The sequence below is a fragment of the Desmodus rotundus genome, chromosome 1, assembly GCF_022682495.2.
Source record: "Desmodus rotundus isolate HL8 chromosome 1, HLdesRot8A.1, whole genome shotgun sequence".
Lineage (NCBI taxonomy): Eukaryota > Metazoa > Chordata > Mammalia > Chiroptera > Phyllostomidae > Desmodus > Desmodus rotundus.
The window spans coordinates 3,637,557-3,653,884 of NC_071387.1; the positions used below are offsets into that span (position 1 = coordinate 3,637,557).

A 16,328-nucleotide genomic window follows, 5' to 3' on the forward strand; every position below is an offset into this window, starting at 1 on the left:
AGAAGGCCCCCGAGTGGGAAGAACAGCTTCAGGACTTGTTTGCCTCGTTACCTTGTGTGTGCCCATTGCAGCTAGAGGCACCATCACTGAACAGGCTTTATGAAGTAAGTGCCCGTGACCCTTGGTCTTAGTAATGTCCGGCGCTACTGTACTCTATTGCTTGAAAATCCCTTGTCATTTGATACATCATGATGTATTAAATACAGTTTGTTGTACTGTTACAAACCCCTGTATGGGCCCACTATTCGATTTAATTTTCTGCTTTGCATTTAGGATTTTGGAGCTAAAATACAGGCCCTTCTCAGCACAGAAGCTGGAGGAACTGGAGGCAGCTGGGGGAGTGTTAGGGAGGTGGGCCTGGGGCCCAGGGCCAGTTTTGCCCGGCGACGAAGCTGCCAACAAAGCCGGGCAGTGCCACTCGGGCTCAGAGCTGCCATTCATCAGGTTGAAAAGACAAATGGACCTGTCAGTCTTGGGCTTTGCCTTTGACCCCCCCAGTGCCTTTGGCACTGATGGCTGGGTGCCATCTCTGGCCAGCTCAGTGACAGAATCAGTGAACCCACCAGAGTGTGCAGGAGATGCAAATAGGACATTCTTGCAACATCAACCACCTTTCCTTCTCCCTGCAGCTCTCCCAAACGCTGTCCCCACTGCCAGGTCACTTAGTTTACGTATTTCATGGGAAAACTAGCTGGGTTGGTTTTGTGTTACTTCCTTGTGTTCTGCCTGTGGTCAAGAGAGCACAGGCCAGGAGATTCTCCCACATGTGAACATCCCTTGTGTTACTAAAATTTGTTGTTATTGATACTCGCCTGATAAGATTTATTTTGGTGCCCCAGAATATGGACCTTTTGGAGGGAAGCATCAATTGTGTGTATTTCTGCAGGACTCGCAGCAGCTAACACAGTGCCTAGCCCAGGCAGGAGCTAAATCAGTGACTTTTACTGAACTCATCACTATGCTAGGAAAGGCCCCCACAGCTGAGCTCCAGTCTGGAGGGTCCCTTGGTCCCCATCTGGGGGGTCAAATGAATAGGGCACACAGGGGTCATCATGTCCTAATGGGCTGGGCCCAGGCCGTAGCACGGAAACTCTAGGAAATCTGGGGACGCTGAGCCCTGTGTGGGATCAGGCCCAGACCTGGCCCGGGTGGCTTATGGGGGTGAGAAGGTCAGGTCAGATCAAACCCCTGGTCAGATCAGTCCCAGGGCTGGAGCTGCTGGGATGGCTGGGAGCACTGAGCCTTGGTGGGTCAGGCCTTGGCCTGGCCAGGTGACTTGACTGGCAGGGGCTGCCAAGACCCAAGTCATGGGAGGAGGTATAGGCCCTATGCCTTGGCATGGACTACGGACCTGGTTAACCAGGTCTCTGAGTCCTAGTTAAGGTCTGTCTCGGGCCTTGGACCGAAGACTCTGGCCTGCACAGAATGCTGAGTCCAGGGTGTTGTCCACCCCAGGCCCTGGCGTGAAGGCTCCGCGCGGTAATGGGTGCGCGGGGGTGGGGAGAGGGTGGGTCAGCCTCTAGCTCTCGCGCAGAGACTCCTGGCCGGCAGGGAGCGCTGCGTCCCCGACGGGAGGCGCAGGCCGGCTCCGGGCCGGCAGGGGGCGCTGGGCCCGCGGCGGCGCGGCGGGCGCCCGGCAGGTGGCGCTCTGGCGGCGGCCGAGGCCCGGCGGGCGGCGGCGGGCGGCGGCGGCGGCGGCGCGCCGGCTCGCTGGCCTGGGCGAGCGGCGGCGGCGGCGGCTGCGGCGGCGGCGGCGAGAGCGGAGGAGGCGGAGCGGCGCGGCGGCGGCTGGCGGCTGGTGGCGGGAGCGGCGGCGGCCCCGGACGGGCCGGAGCGCCGCCGGCCGAGCGCACAGGCCGCGGCCCGCGTAGCCCGCCATGCCGGCGCGGGTCTGAGGCGCGGCGAGCCAGCGCCGGCCGGGGTTCCCGCTGCGGCCGGGCCTGGGCCCGATGAGCGGCGGCCTCGGCCTCCGGCGCAGCCCGGAAATGTCCGGCAAGATCGAGAAAGCAGGTGAGGCGCGGCGGCCGGCAGGGTCCGGGCCGAGCCCGCGGCGGGGCCGCCGGCCCCACCGGGACTCGAGGGCCCGCGGGCGCGCCGGGGCCGAAGTGGAACCGCGCCCGGGCCTGCTCGCGGCGCGGGCGGCGGCCGGCCTGCGCCGCGCTCTGCCGGGCTCACGGCGGGCGCGGGCGCCGGGCGGGCGCGGGAGCCGGGGGTTGGGGCCCGGCGGGCCGCGGGGATTTGCCGGCCGCGGCTCGGACCCGGCGACGGGCAGCAGGAGCCGCGGCTGCGTGTGCAAGTGGCTGCAGCGCCCCGAGCCCCGCCAGGCGGGTGTCTTCTACACGGAAGATAGATTGGAGCCATAAATCGTGTCATTTCCAGTGAGCCTCGAGTTTAAACTTAACCAGGAGCGTCTACTCCGGTGGCTTCAAAGGCGGCAGGCAGGATGTGTCTGGGCATTTTCGGGGCTCGGCGGAGTTTTCCGCCGGTATCCAGCTCAGCTTGCAAGCTGGGCGCGTGGGGAGCCGCGCAGGTGCGGGGCGGCTGGCAGATCTGCAAACCTCACCTCTTTGTGCTTCCTGGAAACCTCGGAGAGCTGCCTTGCGGGGACCCGGGTTTGCCCGAGTAGTGTCTCCCGAGGTTCAGTTAGGCTGCGCCGAGGGGGCTGGGGCTTAATTAGCCAGCGACACCTTGCAGGGCGCATCCCTGGCCCAAGGTGAGGGCCCCTGGAGTGCGGTGCGAGCGGCCGGCGCCCGGGGCCTCCCGCGGGCAGGGCACCCTGATGTGGAAGTGGCTGCGGTTCCCCCGGTCGAACCAAGAGTCGCTTTGCCGGGATGCGCCCGGGAGTGGGCCCAGAAGGCAGTGGCTTAAACACAGGAAGAGCATTTTTGTGGCCTTTATTGAGGGTTTTCTATACATCCGGCTCTGTGCTGAGCCCCTGAAATGCATCGCCTGCGAAGTCTTTGCAGACTCTCCGTGACAGAGAACACGGTCCCGGTTTTCGGGCGGGGGTGAGACCCTTGCAGGCCACCCTGCGAGACAGCAGCCTGCCGCCTGGCCGGCTCTGACCAGGAGCCCAGGGGTCTTCCTTGGGGCAGGGCGCCGGGCGTCAGGTGCTGCTTCTGGGGCGTTTTTCTCGCTGGTCTCCAGCCCCAGGGCCTTGGCCGCGGACCACGAGCTGCTTCCCGGCACATGTGCAGTTCCAGAAATATCTTGGGTTAATCTGTGAATCATATTTCTCAGTAACCCTTTGGTAATGTCTCAGAAGGGGGCTGGCGGGGAAAGTGGGAGCATTTATTTTAAAAATAACATGAACAGGGTACTGTTTGATCGTTAGGGTGTATTCATTGTCAAAAACTTGAAAGTTGTGGAAGAGTAATAGGGGCGAGATGAAAAGCACCCATCATCCCTTCACTCGCCTCCTCCGTGACCCGGGGAACGCAGGCCTGAGGCCGGCTTGTGTCCGCAGAGCTGCTCCTGGGGCTCCTCTGGGCCCTGCCCGCTGCCAGGGGCCTGCCCGTCCAGGGTGGCACGGCCCCCGGTAGCTCAACGCCTGGCTCCCTGGCCATCCATGGGCTCTGCCCTGCCCCAGGAGTCGGCCCGTGGACACAGGGGAGGGGCCCCCGCAGGGGTGGCGTTTGTGTTTGGCGCTGAGGAGAGGGTAAGGGCACCCTGTGCGCCGGTGGAGAGAGGGCAGAGTGGAAGGGGCCCCGGGGATGCGGGGAGCTCGGGAGGAAGGTGCCTTTGGTGAGAGGCGGCTGAGTCTGAGGGTTGGCACCCCGTGGGGCCAGCAAAGGCCCAGCCCTCTGGTGTGAGGCCTTCTGCTGGGGTTCACACGCACGTGCCAGGGGAGACTGGACACGCCCGCAGTGAGGGGTGCGCCTTCCTGGTGCAGTCTAGTGGACTCCCTTTTGCCCTTCGACAAGATTTGCAGTTAGGTTTCTTTTGGAATTTTCTAAGTGGACCTGCTGGCCAGTCATTCCCAGGAAGGGTCCTCAGGTGAAGCAGGCCTCCTGGGAGCAGGTGACAGTCTGGTGTGTCAGAGCCTGACGCCCAGCCAGCCGTCACTGTCGTTCGGTTTCTGGGGACTTGAAGCAACGCAGGTCTCGCACAGGTGTTCCTGATCTCTTCTTTCTGGAAGCGGAAGGGCTTTCGCGTCTCGTCTTAGGGAGTCCAGGGCTTTTCGAGGGTAAAAGAAAACTCCTTTGCACGCAGCACAGCCTCCTGCCCACTCTCCCGTCCTGACTGGCCCCTGGTGAGCTCTGCCTCTTTGGGCCCTGGTCCTCGAGTCTGTCCGCGACTCCTCAGTGCATTCGGTCCCCCGGAGTACCTGGCTGTGGTGGGGCCCGCAGGCCACATGGGCTGCCCTCTTGCCATTTCCTGGGGACACGGAAAGGCAGGCCTCAGAGCGAGCTGTCCCCAGTCGTCTCTGCCCTGGGCCTCGTGGGCCATCAGGGCAGGCTGTGTGCCAGAGGGGGGCCGAGGGTCAGCCTGCTGGTGGGGGCCTGTCCAGCTTGGCTTGGTGGGGAGGGTGGATTTGGAGGGCTGGGAAGAAGGCTGGGGAGCAGGCGGGTCTGTGAGCTCTGGCACCTCTCAGAGGTGAGGAGGTGGCCGAGAGGCTCCTGGGGCAGCCTGTGCGCAGAACTGGCGAGGAGAGGAGGTGGCTCCCGAGGAGCTCGGAGGGCCTGGTCTGAAAGACGGCAGAGGCCACCTTGGGGACCAGTGTGTGTGGCCCTGGGCAGGCCCTGTGGGGGTGGGTTTCAGCTGCTCCCTCGTCCAGCGAGCACAGGGCAGGGGGAGAGTTGAGGCCCTAACGTGTCTGGAGCTTAAGCAGCTCCCTGCCCTGTGAGTGGAGGGGACAGACTGGTGGCCGTGGGCTGGACTGAGTCCACACACGTGTTGTAACTGATTGCAAGTGTTCTTGAAGAAAAAAGAAAGAGTTGATGGTCAATATTTAAAAGTCCCGAGGCCAGTCACCAATCCCAGTTTCCAGTTGACTCAAAGACAGAACTCTGGTAACTCCGAGCCCTCGTTCCTACCAGGCAGGTAGGGGCGGCCCATCCCACTGCCAGCCGCATCGCCACCCCGTCCCTGCCTGGGCCGCTGACAGCCCGTCCTCGGAGAAACATTTGCGTTTGCTTGCCTTTCCTCCGCACTGTGAAAGCTTTGTCCCATCCACCCACTGGGGTGTTCCCCATTCCCGGGTGGAGCACCCCGTTGGGTGCTGTAGGGGCCCTGGGGCCACTGACTGTGCTGGGCAGGTAGTGGAGTGGTGCGGGGAGGTCCGGGAGGCCACGGATGCCTTCCTGGGGTCTGGGGGGAGGCAGCGACAGGAACCTGCACTCCACGGTGCTGAGGCTGTGAGGCAGGGAAGTGGCGTCGGTCAGCGGGTACAGCGGTGGACAGGGAGGAAGGCGGCTTCACTCTCGCTGGCCGGGCTCATTGGCTGCTCCCTGGTGCCCTCCCCCCTCAGACAGTGCGCCCAGTGCTGCCTCGGGGCTTGCAGGTGTTCTGGGCCCTGGGCCACGACAGGGACCCCGCCTGCTGGGCCTCACCTTCCATCTGGGGCAGACACCCGAGTTAGACTCCATGAGGACGTCAGTGCCGCGGCCCCGCTCTGTGTCCTGGCTCACCGGGGTCTGTGTAGGAGCTTCTGCACTGAGGAACCCCCAGCCAGCGGGGGGAGGGGGGATTGCCACAGCCTCGAGTTGCTCTGGGGAGGGCAGGTGAAAGGAAGGGGCTCACCCAGTGCACCCCGGCCTACGGACAGAGTAAATACAGCGTCTGACTCACGTGCCCTGTGTTCATGTCCCAGGATGCGTTTATTGTAACGTAAAAAGAGAAACTGCCTCCGATTGCATCCGGAGCAACACGTGCCGTTGTGCATTCTCTCAGGACGGACAGAACGCACACGCCCTGTCACGTGGGCTGCGCGTTGTTTCGGCTTAGGGACGGGTCCTGGCCCAGCAGCGGTCACTGCACTTCGACCAGTTTTTCACGCCTGCCGAGTCTTACACTTTCTTTTCCCCGCCATTAGCAGTCTTTGTGGCCAGAAGGTGTCCGTCAACAAGCAGGGCGTTTCTGTGGCACCCGGTAGCCACTCACTCACTCACTCGGGCTTGCAGCACTCGCCGAGGCCCTCCTTGTTGGTGAACACGGTGTGCCTCGCAGTGCCCAGGGCCCGTGGGAGCCTGGCTGTCCCCAGGTCATAGTCCAGGGGTGACATCACAAGGTCCTGGGCACTTCTGAAGTTTCCTGTGGTATTGAGAATGAATTGGTGGATGATGTCACTTCTGGTCCTCGCAGTGGTCCTGAGGGGCAGTGCCGGTCATCCCCACTCTGCCGGGGAAGTTTGGTGACTTGCCTGGGGTCACAGCCCCAGTGCAGCGAAGTGGGGAACCGACCTGGTGTGCAGCTCCCTGCCGGCCCCGGGTTGTACGGAGCGCCGCTCACAGCCTTTCGTGTTGCTCTGGGCACACAGCAGCTTTCTGTGTTGGTTCTCGTTCATGTTGCTTTCTGATCTCCCCCCTTGCCCCCAAAACCTCAGTTAAGTTAAGGAAGACCCAGCGTGGTCTTCAGGCTGCCTGTGACGTCACCAACACTCATCACATCAGCGGTGCTGCTGTGAGGAGGCTAGAAATCACACAGACACAGGCTGAGTGTGTTTCCCAACGGCAGTCCCAGATGCTGCTTGGTCTCCCGAGCAGCTGTTGGCAGATGTGGCCTGAATGCACACCCCTGTAGCCAGCAGACCTGGTAGGAGGCCTGCACAGATGAGTCATGCGTGAGCTTGCAGAAAATCACTTCCCAAATTAGCCCGGGCTGGAGAACGCCGTGAGCATGGGGCCGGTCTTACCTCAGCCCGGCTGAATGTGTCCCCGTTGCCATAATAAGATGACGCACTGGAAAGAGCAGCGGCCTGGCGACGCCGCCCGCGGCTGCACCCACACGGCTGCGGCAGGGCGCCCTGCCTCTGGGACAGGTGCTGCTCCGCCCCCCCCCCCCCCACCTTGCCCCACGGGCAGCTTTATGGTTAGAGAAACAGAACCCACCCTTGGTGAGTTCCCAGGGTGTCTGTCATCGTGGTTTCTGGTCCGTTGTTTCAGGCCGTGTGACTAATAACCCGGGACGTGGCGTGGTGACCTGGAGTGGTCCTTCCCTTTTCTGGGTCCCGTCCCCTCCATCAGCGCCGTCCGGAGGAGGGGCTCTGGGACTCGCTTCCCCATTCTGTGGCGTCCGAAGGCAGCAGGTCCTCTTCCTGCATCAGGAGGCCGGTAGTTGCTGGGTGACGGTGCCTCTCTGGCACAGCGAGTCCCCCTTGCTCAGCCGTTGCCCCCAAGGCTCCTCCTCGGTTTCCACCGAGCACAGTGCGAAAACCCACTTCCTGGATGCTCGCAGCCTCCTCCGCCCGCCCTGCTTCCTCGGACCTGCGCCCCCTCTTCCCCCAGCCGGCAGTAAATTCCATGGGAATGCCCCAGACACACACACTCTCTCGGTAGAATGATACTCTGTGCCTCATTCAGAAACCAAAGACCCAGTTTCCTTTCTGCGTGTTACAGATCAACAAATACAGCCCTGAACAGCCCGTTAGCTCCCTGAGGGGTGCCTGCCTCGGCACAGGGTGGCTGCTCGGTCACTGCTTACTGGACGATGGGGGAAGGTAGTTCACGCGGCGAACTGAGGCTTCTGACCCCGAGTCTCAAGATTGTCTGTAAATGGACCTCCTGGGCTCTGAACGCCCAGTTAGGGTGTTTCTGGGAGAGCGGGCAACGTCTGGACTTCCACTGGCGTCTGCAGTTAGCTGGGGCCCCTGTGCTGCCTCCCCCACGGGTCCGCGTAGTCTTCAGAAAATCGGTGGCGAGGCCAAGAGCACCCTCCCAGAGCACTGGAGAGAGCGCTAGGCCGTGATGAGAGGCAGGGCTGCCCTCCACCCTGACTGCAGCTGCTGCTGCTGGGGACCGCAGGGCTCTGGGGCGCAGCGCCCCGTTCTCTAGGCTGCGGGACCCTGCCTCCCGTTTTCAGACCCGGGCCGCGAGACAAGTCCTGTCTCCACTCTTCCCTCCCTCCAGTTGGCCTGTGAGTGTCGTTTAAGGCTGGCCCCGCACCGGCATCGCCCTCTTTGAGGGGCCGGGAGAGGTAGGCTGTCAGGGTTCTCGGGCCCCTGTCTCCTCTTTGCCGAGAGGCTTAGGAAAGTACCCCTTACAGTTCTTCTTTGCCCCCACTTTTCTCTCCCAGCCTGTGGTTTGGAAGGCGGGTGACAGCGTCTGAGTGGGAGCCCTCACCTGCGGTCTGGACCGCGTCTTCCTAAGGCACCGTTACTCTTTTGTGACAGCTTAGCTGGTGCCTGGCAGGGGTCTTTCTCCTGGCTTTCTCCTGGCTCCCTGGCACCACACACTCAGTTGACTGCAAGTGAGGTTTGCTGATCGGGAAGCACCTCCCTGCTTCTCAGGCAGAGAAGAAGCAGGCCTGTCGAGCACAGGGTAGCGTGTGGCACTTCCCGAGGCTGGGGACAGACAGAAGGGTGCAGTTCAGGCATTTGCTTTCGAGCTTTTCAAAAGTTTATGCCTTTGGTGTGGACCTGGCAGTCGAGGCTCCCAGCCGCGCTTCCAAGAGGCAGCCAGCCCACCGTCCCCCTGAGCAGCAGCGTGCGGCCTGCAGTCTTGGGGAGAAGGGAGGCGCGGACGTGGAATGAGAAGAGGGGACAGCAGAAGTCCATTGGGATGTGATGGCTCTGAGTGAGTAGCCACTTAGTTGACCCCAAACAAGCAAATAAACAAAAAAATGCAAACCAAGCCTCTCACTGGAAACAGTGGTTATATTGATCCCTGGCTGTGGGCAATCACGTGTCCCTGTCCTTCAAGTGACTGGTTGTGACTGAACAGATGGAGGATTGTACGTGGGTCGTGGAGCTGGCTGCTCTTAGACCCTCCTGTCAGTGACAAATACAAGTAATGTCCTGTGACCCGCATGAAGTGCTTACCACGTGCCGGTACCAGGCTCTGCTCTGTGAGTTTTACACACGTGGTGTCACGTGACGTCACGTGAGCCTCGCCACAGCGGGTCTCACTCTGCAGCGGAGGATGCTGACACAGCAGCTCCTCTTCCTCTGTACGGGGGGTCCAAGACCAGAGTAGTAAGCTTTGCCTGTGGGGCCAAGTTAGGACTAAGGCCCATGCCTGTCCCCATTTCCCCCTGTTGTCATTGGCTGCAACGACACCATTCTCTTGGCTGGTTTGACTTGGGTAAAATGAGCCTCCCCACTTCCAAGGAGCCCTCCGACGCAGGCTGCCGCTGCACTCAGAGAGCCCCTTGATATCCCCAGAGGGGGTCGCACCCAGAGGGGGTGCGACGGAAGGCTGGGGTCCCCCTGGCTGTCTGGTTCCAGCTCACAGTGGCCCTGTTTCCTGCTGGGTGACCTTGGGCAAACAGGGACGTCTTTCTGAGCCTCTGGTGCCTCTGTTGGAACGCAGGGGGTGGGCAGACCCATCCAGAGCCTTTCTGACGCGGGCTTCGTGAGTCTACTCTGCAGCAGAAAAGGGGCAGTTGGGACGGATTGGGGTTTTCCATGGTTATTCAAGACGCTGACTTTGCATGGCACTTACTTGCTGGTCATCCCAATAAAGTTTACATAATCCTCTGAAGCTTTCCGAACGCAGGATTTGAGCTTCATTGCTATTGTTTTAGGTTTTGTTCTTTTGTTTGGTCATATAAGGTATTGGAGTCACAAAGCATTTTTTCACAAATGAGGACGATGATCCTAGCTAACTGTTGTGGAGAACTTCCTGTGCGCCTTCAGGCGCGGCCCGATTTAGTTAGTTCTGTTCTTACAGAGAGAGATGGCGGGTGTTGTGCCCATTTGACAGTGGAGGAAAAGGAGGCAGCAAGAGGGGAAGGTCATGTGTTGAGTGAGCGGTAGAGCCGCTTGGCCCCCGCGGGACCCTGGATCTAGGGTCCAGCACGGGTCCACTGTAGAGCCCCCCGAGGCTGGCTGGGAGCCACCTTCACTGGCTTTGGTTGGACCGGCCGTGGGCTTCCCCTGGGGCTTTCCAGCCTCCCTGCGGGGCTGGTGAAGCGACCCCACGGCTGCACGTTGTGAAAGAGCTTCTGGCTTCTCGGTTGCAGAGGTGGCCTACCAAATGGGCTCGCTGAAAACACGGCGTGGGAATCGGCTTCGGATGTGAATGGCGGCGAGTGGTCCTGAGTTAAAATAGCTCCATCCACCATCTGTCTGTCCACCCACCCGTTCATCAGCACAGCATGGGCTGAGAGTGCCAGACAGCCTGCCAGGGTGGTGGAGGGGGCTGAGGAGGCGTCCGTGCCCACAGGGAGCCGACAGCCTGGCCACCGCCTGTGCTGTGAGCAGGAGGCTTCTGGTCTAGGCTCTCCTACTTTTCTTTTTTTAAAAAAATATTTTATTAACTTATTTTTAGAGAGAGGGGAAAGGAGGGAGAAAGAGAGGGAAAAAAACATCAACGTGTGGTTGCCTCTCAAGTGCCCCCTACTGGGGAGCTGGCCCACAACCCAGGCCTGTGCCCTGACTGGGAATAGAACCAGCGACCCTTTGTTTTGCAGGCCGGCGCTCAATCCACTGAGCCACACCAGCCCGGTCTCCTACTTTTCTTGATGCTTATCCATGGAGGCAGCATGATCCTGGCATGGAGGTCCGGAGACCTGCCTCATGGCCCCTGGGTCAGCATCGAAGCACTTTGTGCGCCCCTGAGGCCTCAGTCTCTCAGTCTCAGTCTCAGTCTCCACACGGAGCCGTGACTGAGAGCATGGGCTTCCGAGTCCCGTGGCTGTGGATTGGACCCCAGCTCTCCACCGAGGAGCTGTGGGACCTGGGGCAAGTTACTTTGCCTGTCTCAGCCTCGGCTTCTTACCTGCATGACGGGGAAGACCCCTGTTCTGGGGGGCGGCTGCACAAGGGGCTGCACAGAAAGCGTGTCAGCAGGGTCTGACACGTAAGTGCTCCGTGGCTGGAGCTTTTGTTCCTACCTGAGGTCCCACTTGGCTCTAAGATGACCGTCTCCTAAAAGAGGTCATACGGTAAGTGACCTTCAGACCTCGGCACTCAACAGAAGGGAGGTCCCTTGAACATGGGTTTGAACCACACAGGCCCACTTTGGGGGAGGTATTTTTCTTTTTAATGATTTTTTTAAAAATAGTCACATGACACATAATAATAGGGATGTACTCTGGAACAGGCTTCGCTAGGCGATTGTCTCGCAAACATCAGCGCTCGCCCAAGCCTGGGGGTGGTGGCCCCCGCGCACCGAGGCTGTGCGGGGGACCCTGCTGTGTGTGGCTGGTCCTCGGCCAGAGAGCTGCCGCACATCGCATGGCTGTGCTGTACCCCGCTTTCTCTTCCTCGTGATTTCTGCTCTGGAGCTCACCTTGCTGTGAGGACACGGCATAGGGTGCCTGTAGCGTGTGTTCAGCACGTGTGCGCACAGGCTACTTATCCCGGAGGTGGTGGGTCTGGTCAGTGGTGAGCTGTGAGTTAGGGTTTGGGGGATCAGCACCCCGACTCCCCGTGTTGTTCCAGGGTCATCTGTACTCCTTTCAGGACCTCTCCCTCCCTCCCACTCTCTCTCTCCCTCCCTCTCCCACAAACACACTCTTGAGAAACCAGAATTCCAAGGGATATATTTTTACAACTAAGTAATAAATCTCCAAAGAGACCATTCACAGGAAGAGAGCAGCATCTCCTCGCAGCTGCACATGCGCCCGACTTGTGGGCGGAGGGAGGACAGGCCTGAGGCTCTTCCTTCCGTCTGTCCGAGGGGAGGGGCTGTGCCCGTGGGCCTCGGCTTGTCTCACAGCAAAGCCGGCCCATCACTGGCAGGTGTGTTTTTGCTCCATCCTGAGAGACACTGTGGCGGGTTCTCCTTGCAGGGGGACGCTCACAATTGATTAAACCGTCTGCGTGTAGTCCGCATGGCCGCTCGAGGTCTCTGTACACGTATGTCACTTACACTTTGCCTCGAAGGCTACTAGCAGTCTGATTTCAGACCCTTTATTTCCCCCCTTGATTAATTTTCACAGTTAAGAGCAATTCAGAAATCCTGACGTATTGTTCCGTGTCTTCCTTAGCCTGTGCTGCACGGGGCTTTTCTCATCTGGGAAAGGGACCGTGCACAGCCTCCTCGCTGGTCCATCTGTGCAGCCAGCACAAAACACACACTGTTTGCAGAGACTGGAGCCCAGGCAGCCTCTTCACTCTGTCTCACAGCCCGTCCTGGGGCCGCAGAGCCTCTCACTCAGTTGGCATGGCCACACTCGTCTGTGCTTCCGCCTCAGCTTGTCCACAGCTCCTTACAAATGTTAGTCCTCTGAGCTCACCAGGAAGCCGAAGGCACAGGTTGGAAGCATGCCTTTGTGTACGACCCGTCCTCGTTTCTTTCTGTTGTGAGAAGCTGCCTCTATTAATCACCCTGAATGTGCAAAACTGTAGAATGCAGAACAGGAATTGGGCTGGGGACCTGGGCTGCATTTCAGCCCCACGCAGCAGGGAGCCCGAAGTTCCCTGGTCCCCGCTCGGGGCGTGAACATGTATGTACTAGTGGGGAAAGCGTGTGGACTGAGCTTATCCCGGGGGACACGAGAGTCACCGTCACTAAGGGTGCTTAGAACTGTGGTGTCCTTGGGCAGTGGAGAGAGAACAGGCAAGGGTGTTGGCGCTGCCACAGGCCCGCTGTGTCCTCTGGGGCAGGCCGGGACCCCTCCCTGGACCTCGAACTGGAACCGTGTTTCCCGAGCTTCCCAACGAGCTAAGTCCTGCTTAGACTCTGAGGGAAGCCCCGCGGACTCTGCCCCCAGAGAGAAGGGCTCACCTGTGTGTGGCCGTGGCTCCAGGACCTCCGTGAGTTCCTGCTGTTACGTGCCAGGTAACAGCTCGCACACACCCCAGGCCTTGGAAAGCTCTAATGGAGTCTTGAGTATGTGAAGTCATCGGAATCCCGTTTCTCCTGGTTCACTCAGACCCGGGTTCAAGTGACAGTAATTATACATTCCTGCAGTTTTATGAGGATTCATGGAGTGATGCTTGGGAGCCGCTCAGGCAACGTCTGTGTGGGTGGAAGGAGAGACCTCTCCCCTTCTGGGGGAGAGTTTTTGTAATCACACACAGTAACGTTGACCTCTCTGTGGGTGTCCGGTCTCTGGATCTGAACCCCCTTGCAGGTTTGCGGAACCACTCCCCCAGGGAGGGCTGCGATCGGTGCCGTCACCCCCGGCAGCCGTTGCCCTGCCTTCCAGTCTGGTAGTCGTGCAGTGTTCTCCCAGAATATCGCATGGAGCCGACTTTGGGAAATTGGTTTCTTTTATTCAGCCTACTGCCTTGGAGACTCATGAAGCTGTTGGCTTTCATCAGAAGCTTATCCCCTTTTTAGCTGAGTCGTAGTCCCCTGTATGTGCATAATCAGTGTTTATCTGCATAGAATTTGACCTTGGTTAACAAGCTGTGTTTCCTGGGAATAGATAAAGATGACATTTGACCAATAAAAATCAAGTAACCCAATTAAACAAGTTGATAGACATTTCCAAAGAAGATACACGATGGCCGGTAAATACGTGGGAAGATGCTCCACAGCACTGACCATTAGGGAAGTGCACATCGACACCTCGGTGAGGTGCTCCCTCACGCCCATGATGGCGGCCACTCTCCGACAGAACAGAAAGTGAGGGACGGGTGTGGGTGCGGCCGTGTGGAAACCGGAGGCCTGTGCGCGGTGGGGTGTGCAGTGGTGCAGCGGCCGCGCACAGCAGTGCGCAGTTCCCCAAAAATCACACACAGGGCTGCCACGTGATCCCGCAGGTCTGCTTCTGAGTGTGCGCCTACAGGAAGTGAAAGCAGGACTCAAAAAGAGCCTTGTACACTCAAGTGCGTGGCATTATGTGCAGCAGCCCAAAGCTGGAAGCAACCCGGGTGTCCATCGGCGATGAGTGGGTGAACCGGCTGTGGTGGGTTCACGGGATGGAGCAGCGTCCAGCCTGAGAAAGGAAGGAACCCTGACACCAGCGTCAGCACGGACGAGCCGTGAGGACGTGGTGCTCAGTGAAGCAAGCCCGTCGCAGAAGGGCAGACATGTATAGTCCCTCCAGCATGGGTGAGGTCCCTAGGAGTGACCAATATGTAGGGATGGAAAGTAAGTAGAGTGGAGGTTGCCGGGGCTGTGGGCGGGAGGGAGGGGACTTACCATGTCACCCCTTGTTCGCATTTGGGTTCGGTTTAGGCAGCAACAGTCACATATGGCGTGAGGGTGCGTGTTGCCGCTGAACTGTGCTCTCCAGAAGGGTTAGGATGGCAAGCTTTACGTTACGTGTATTTACCACAGTTTGTAAAAAATTGCCATGGATACCAAATATTTTTCTTTTTTTTTCTTTTTTTTAAATATATTTATTGATTATGCTATTACAGTTGTCCCATTCCCCCCCCCGCCGACTCCACTCCATCCTGCCCACCCCCTCCCTCCCACATTCCCCCCCTATAGTTCATGTCCATGGTCATGCTTATAAGTTCTTTGGCTTCTACATTTCCTACACTATTTTTACCCTCCCCCTGTCTATTGTCCACCTATCATCTATGCTACTTATTCTCTGTACCTTTCCCCCCTCTCCCCCTCCCACTCCCCTGTTGACAACCCTCCATGTGATCTCCATCTCTATGGTTCTGTTCCTGTTCTAGTTGTTTGCCTAGTTTGCTCTTGTTTTTGTTTTAGGTGTGGTCGTTAATAACTGTGAGTTTGCTGTCATTTTTACTGTTCCTATTTTTTATCTTCTTTGTCTTAGGTAACTCCCTTTAACATTTCATATAATAAGGGCTTGGTGATGATGAACTTCTTTAACTTGACCTTATCTGAGAAGCACTTTATCTTCCCTTCCATTCTAAATGATAGCTTTGCTGGATACAGTAATCTTGGATGTAGGTCCTTGCGTTTAATCTTGGGTAATGTAATTATGATGTGCCTTGGTGTGTTCCTCCTTGGGTCCAGCTTCTTTGGGACTCTCTGAGCTTCCTGGACTTCCCGGAAGTCTATTTCCTTTGCCAGATTAGGGAAGTTCTCCTTCATTATTTGTTCAAATAAGTTTTCAATTTTTTGTTCTTCCTCTTCTCCTTCTGCACCCCTATAATTCGGATGTTGGAACGTTTCAAGGTGTCCTGGAGGCTCCTAAGCCCCTCCTCATTTTTCCGAATTCTTGTTTCTTCATTCTTTTCTGGTTGGATGTTTGTTTCTTCCTTCTGGTCCACACCGTTGATTTGAGTCCCAGTTTCCTTCTCATCACTATTGGTTCCCTGTACATTTTCCTTTGTTTCTCTTAGCATAAGCTTCATTTTTTCATCTGGTTTTCGAACAGATTCAACCAAGTCTGTGAGCATCTTGATAACCAGTGTTTTCAACTGTGCACTGATAGGTTGGCTATCTCTTCCTCGCTTAGTTGTATTTTTTCTGGAGCTTTGAAGTGTTCTGTCATTTGGGCCATTTTTTAATTTTTTTTGTCTTGGCGCGTCTGTTACTTTAAGGGGCGGAGCCTTAGGTGTTCACCGGGGCGGGGTAATGCTGGTGGCTGTGCTGTGACGCTGTACGTGGGGGAGGGGCCGAGTGGAAGCAATGGCGCCCGCCTCACTCTCCTCTGGCTTTCAATCTTTCACTACGATACCCACAATCAAACTGGGCCCCTCTGGTGCTGGTTCCCGAGTGGGTGGGCCTGTGCACACCCCAGGCCCCTGTGGGTCTCTCCAACGACCTCTCCCGTGAGGTTGGGAGTCTCTCCTGCTGCTGCCCCAACCCCCACGGGCGTTTTCAATCAGAGGTTTGAGGCTTCACTTCCCCGAGCTGGAGCCCTGGGTTGCGCGGTCTGCTTTGATCCCCGCCGTTTGTCCGGTTTATCTATGCGCGAATGTGGGGCCGGGGGCTGCTACCCACTGCTCTGCCTGCCCCACTCTCCACCACTCTGAGTCCTGCCCTCTCAGTTTATCTGCGCAAATGTGGGTCCACAGGGTCTGCTAGTGCTCGGACTGCCTGCGCCATTTGTCCCACACTCCGCCAGTCTCAGTCCCGCCACAGCCACGCGAGTCCTCTCCGCCCCGGCTGCCCGTCTCCGCCCCTCCTACTGGTCTGGATGAATATTTATTTTTTATTTCCTTGGTGTCGGACCCCCTTGCCGTTTGATTCTCTGTCAGTTCTGGTTGTGCGAAGAGGTGCAGTGTGTCCACCTACGCCGCCATCTTGGTTCTCTCCCAAATATTTTTCTTTAAAAAAAAAATTTTATTGGTTGAATTTTTTTAGAGAGAGGAAGGGAGAGAGAGAGAGAGATTGATTTGTCATTCC

At 58.3% G+C, this 16,328-nt stretch overlaps 1 protein-coding gene across 6 annotated transcripts in view; it reads left to right on the forward strand.

The window, feature by feature from the left end:
- The first annotated feature begins 1,661 nt into the window (after window positions 1–1,661).
- RAPGEF1 (Rap guanine nucleotide exchange factor 1) overlaps window positions 1,662–16,328 on the forward strand; it is a 123,766-nt gene continuing 109,099 nt past the window's right edge. For 3 of the 6 annotated variants that reach the window (XM_053919471.1, XM_053919475.1, XM_053919485.1), the window contains exon 1: window positions 1,662–2,010. In XM_053919471.1, the coding sequence (XP_053775446.1) occupies window positions 1,950–2,010 (61 nt within the window). In that variant the 5' untranslated portion in view covers window positions 1,662–1,949. Of the gene's footprint in view, window positions 2,011–13,844; window positions 14,145–16,328 lie in introns of those variants that run through there. The other 3 variants (XM_053919509.2, XM_053919517.1, XM_045196988.3) reach the window with 2 other exon arrangements.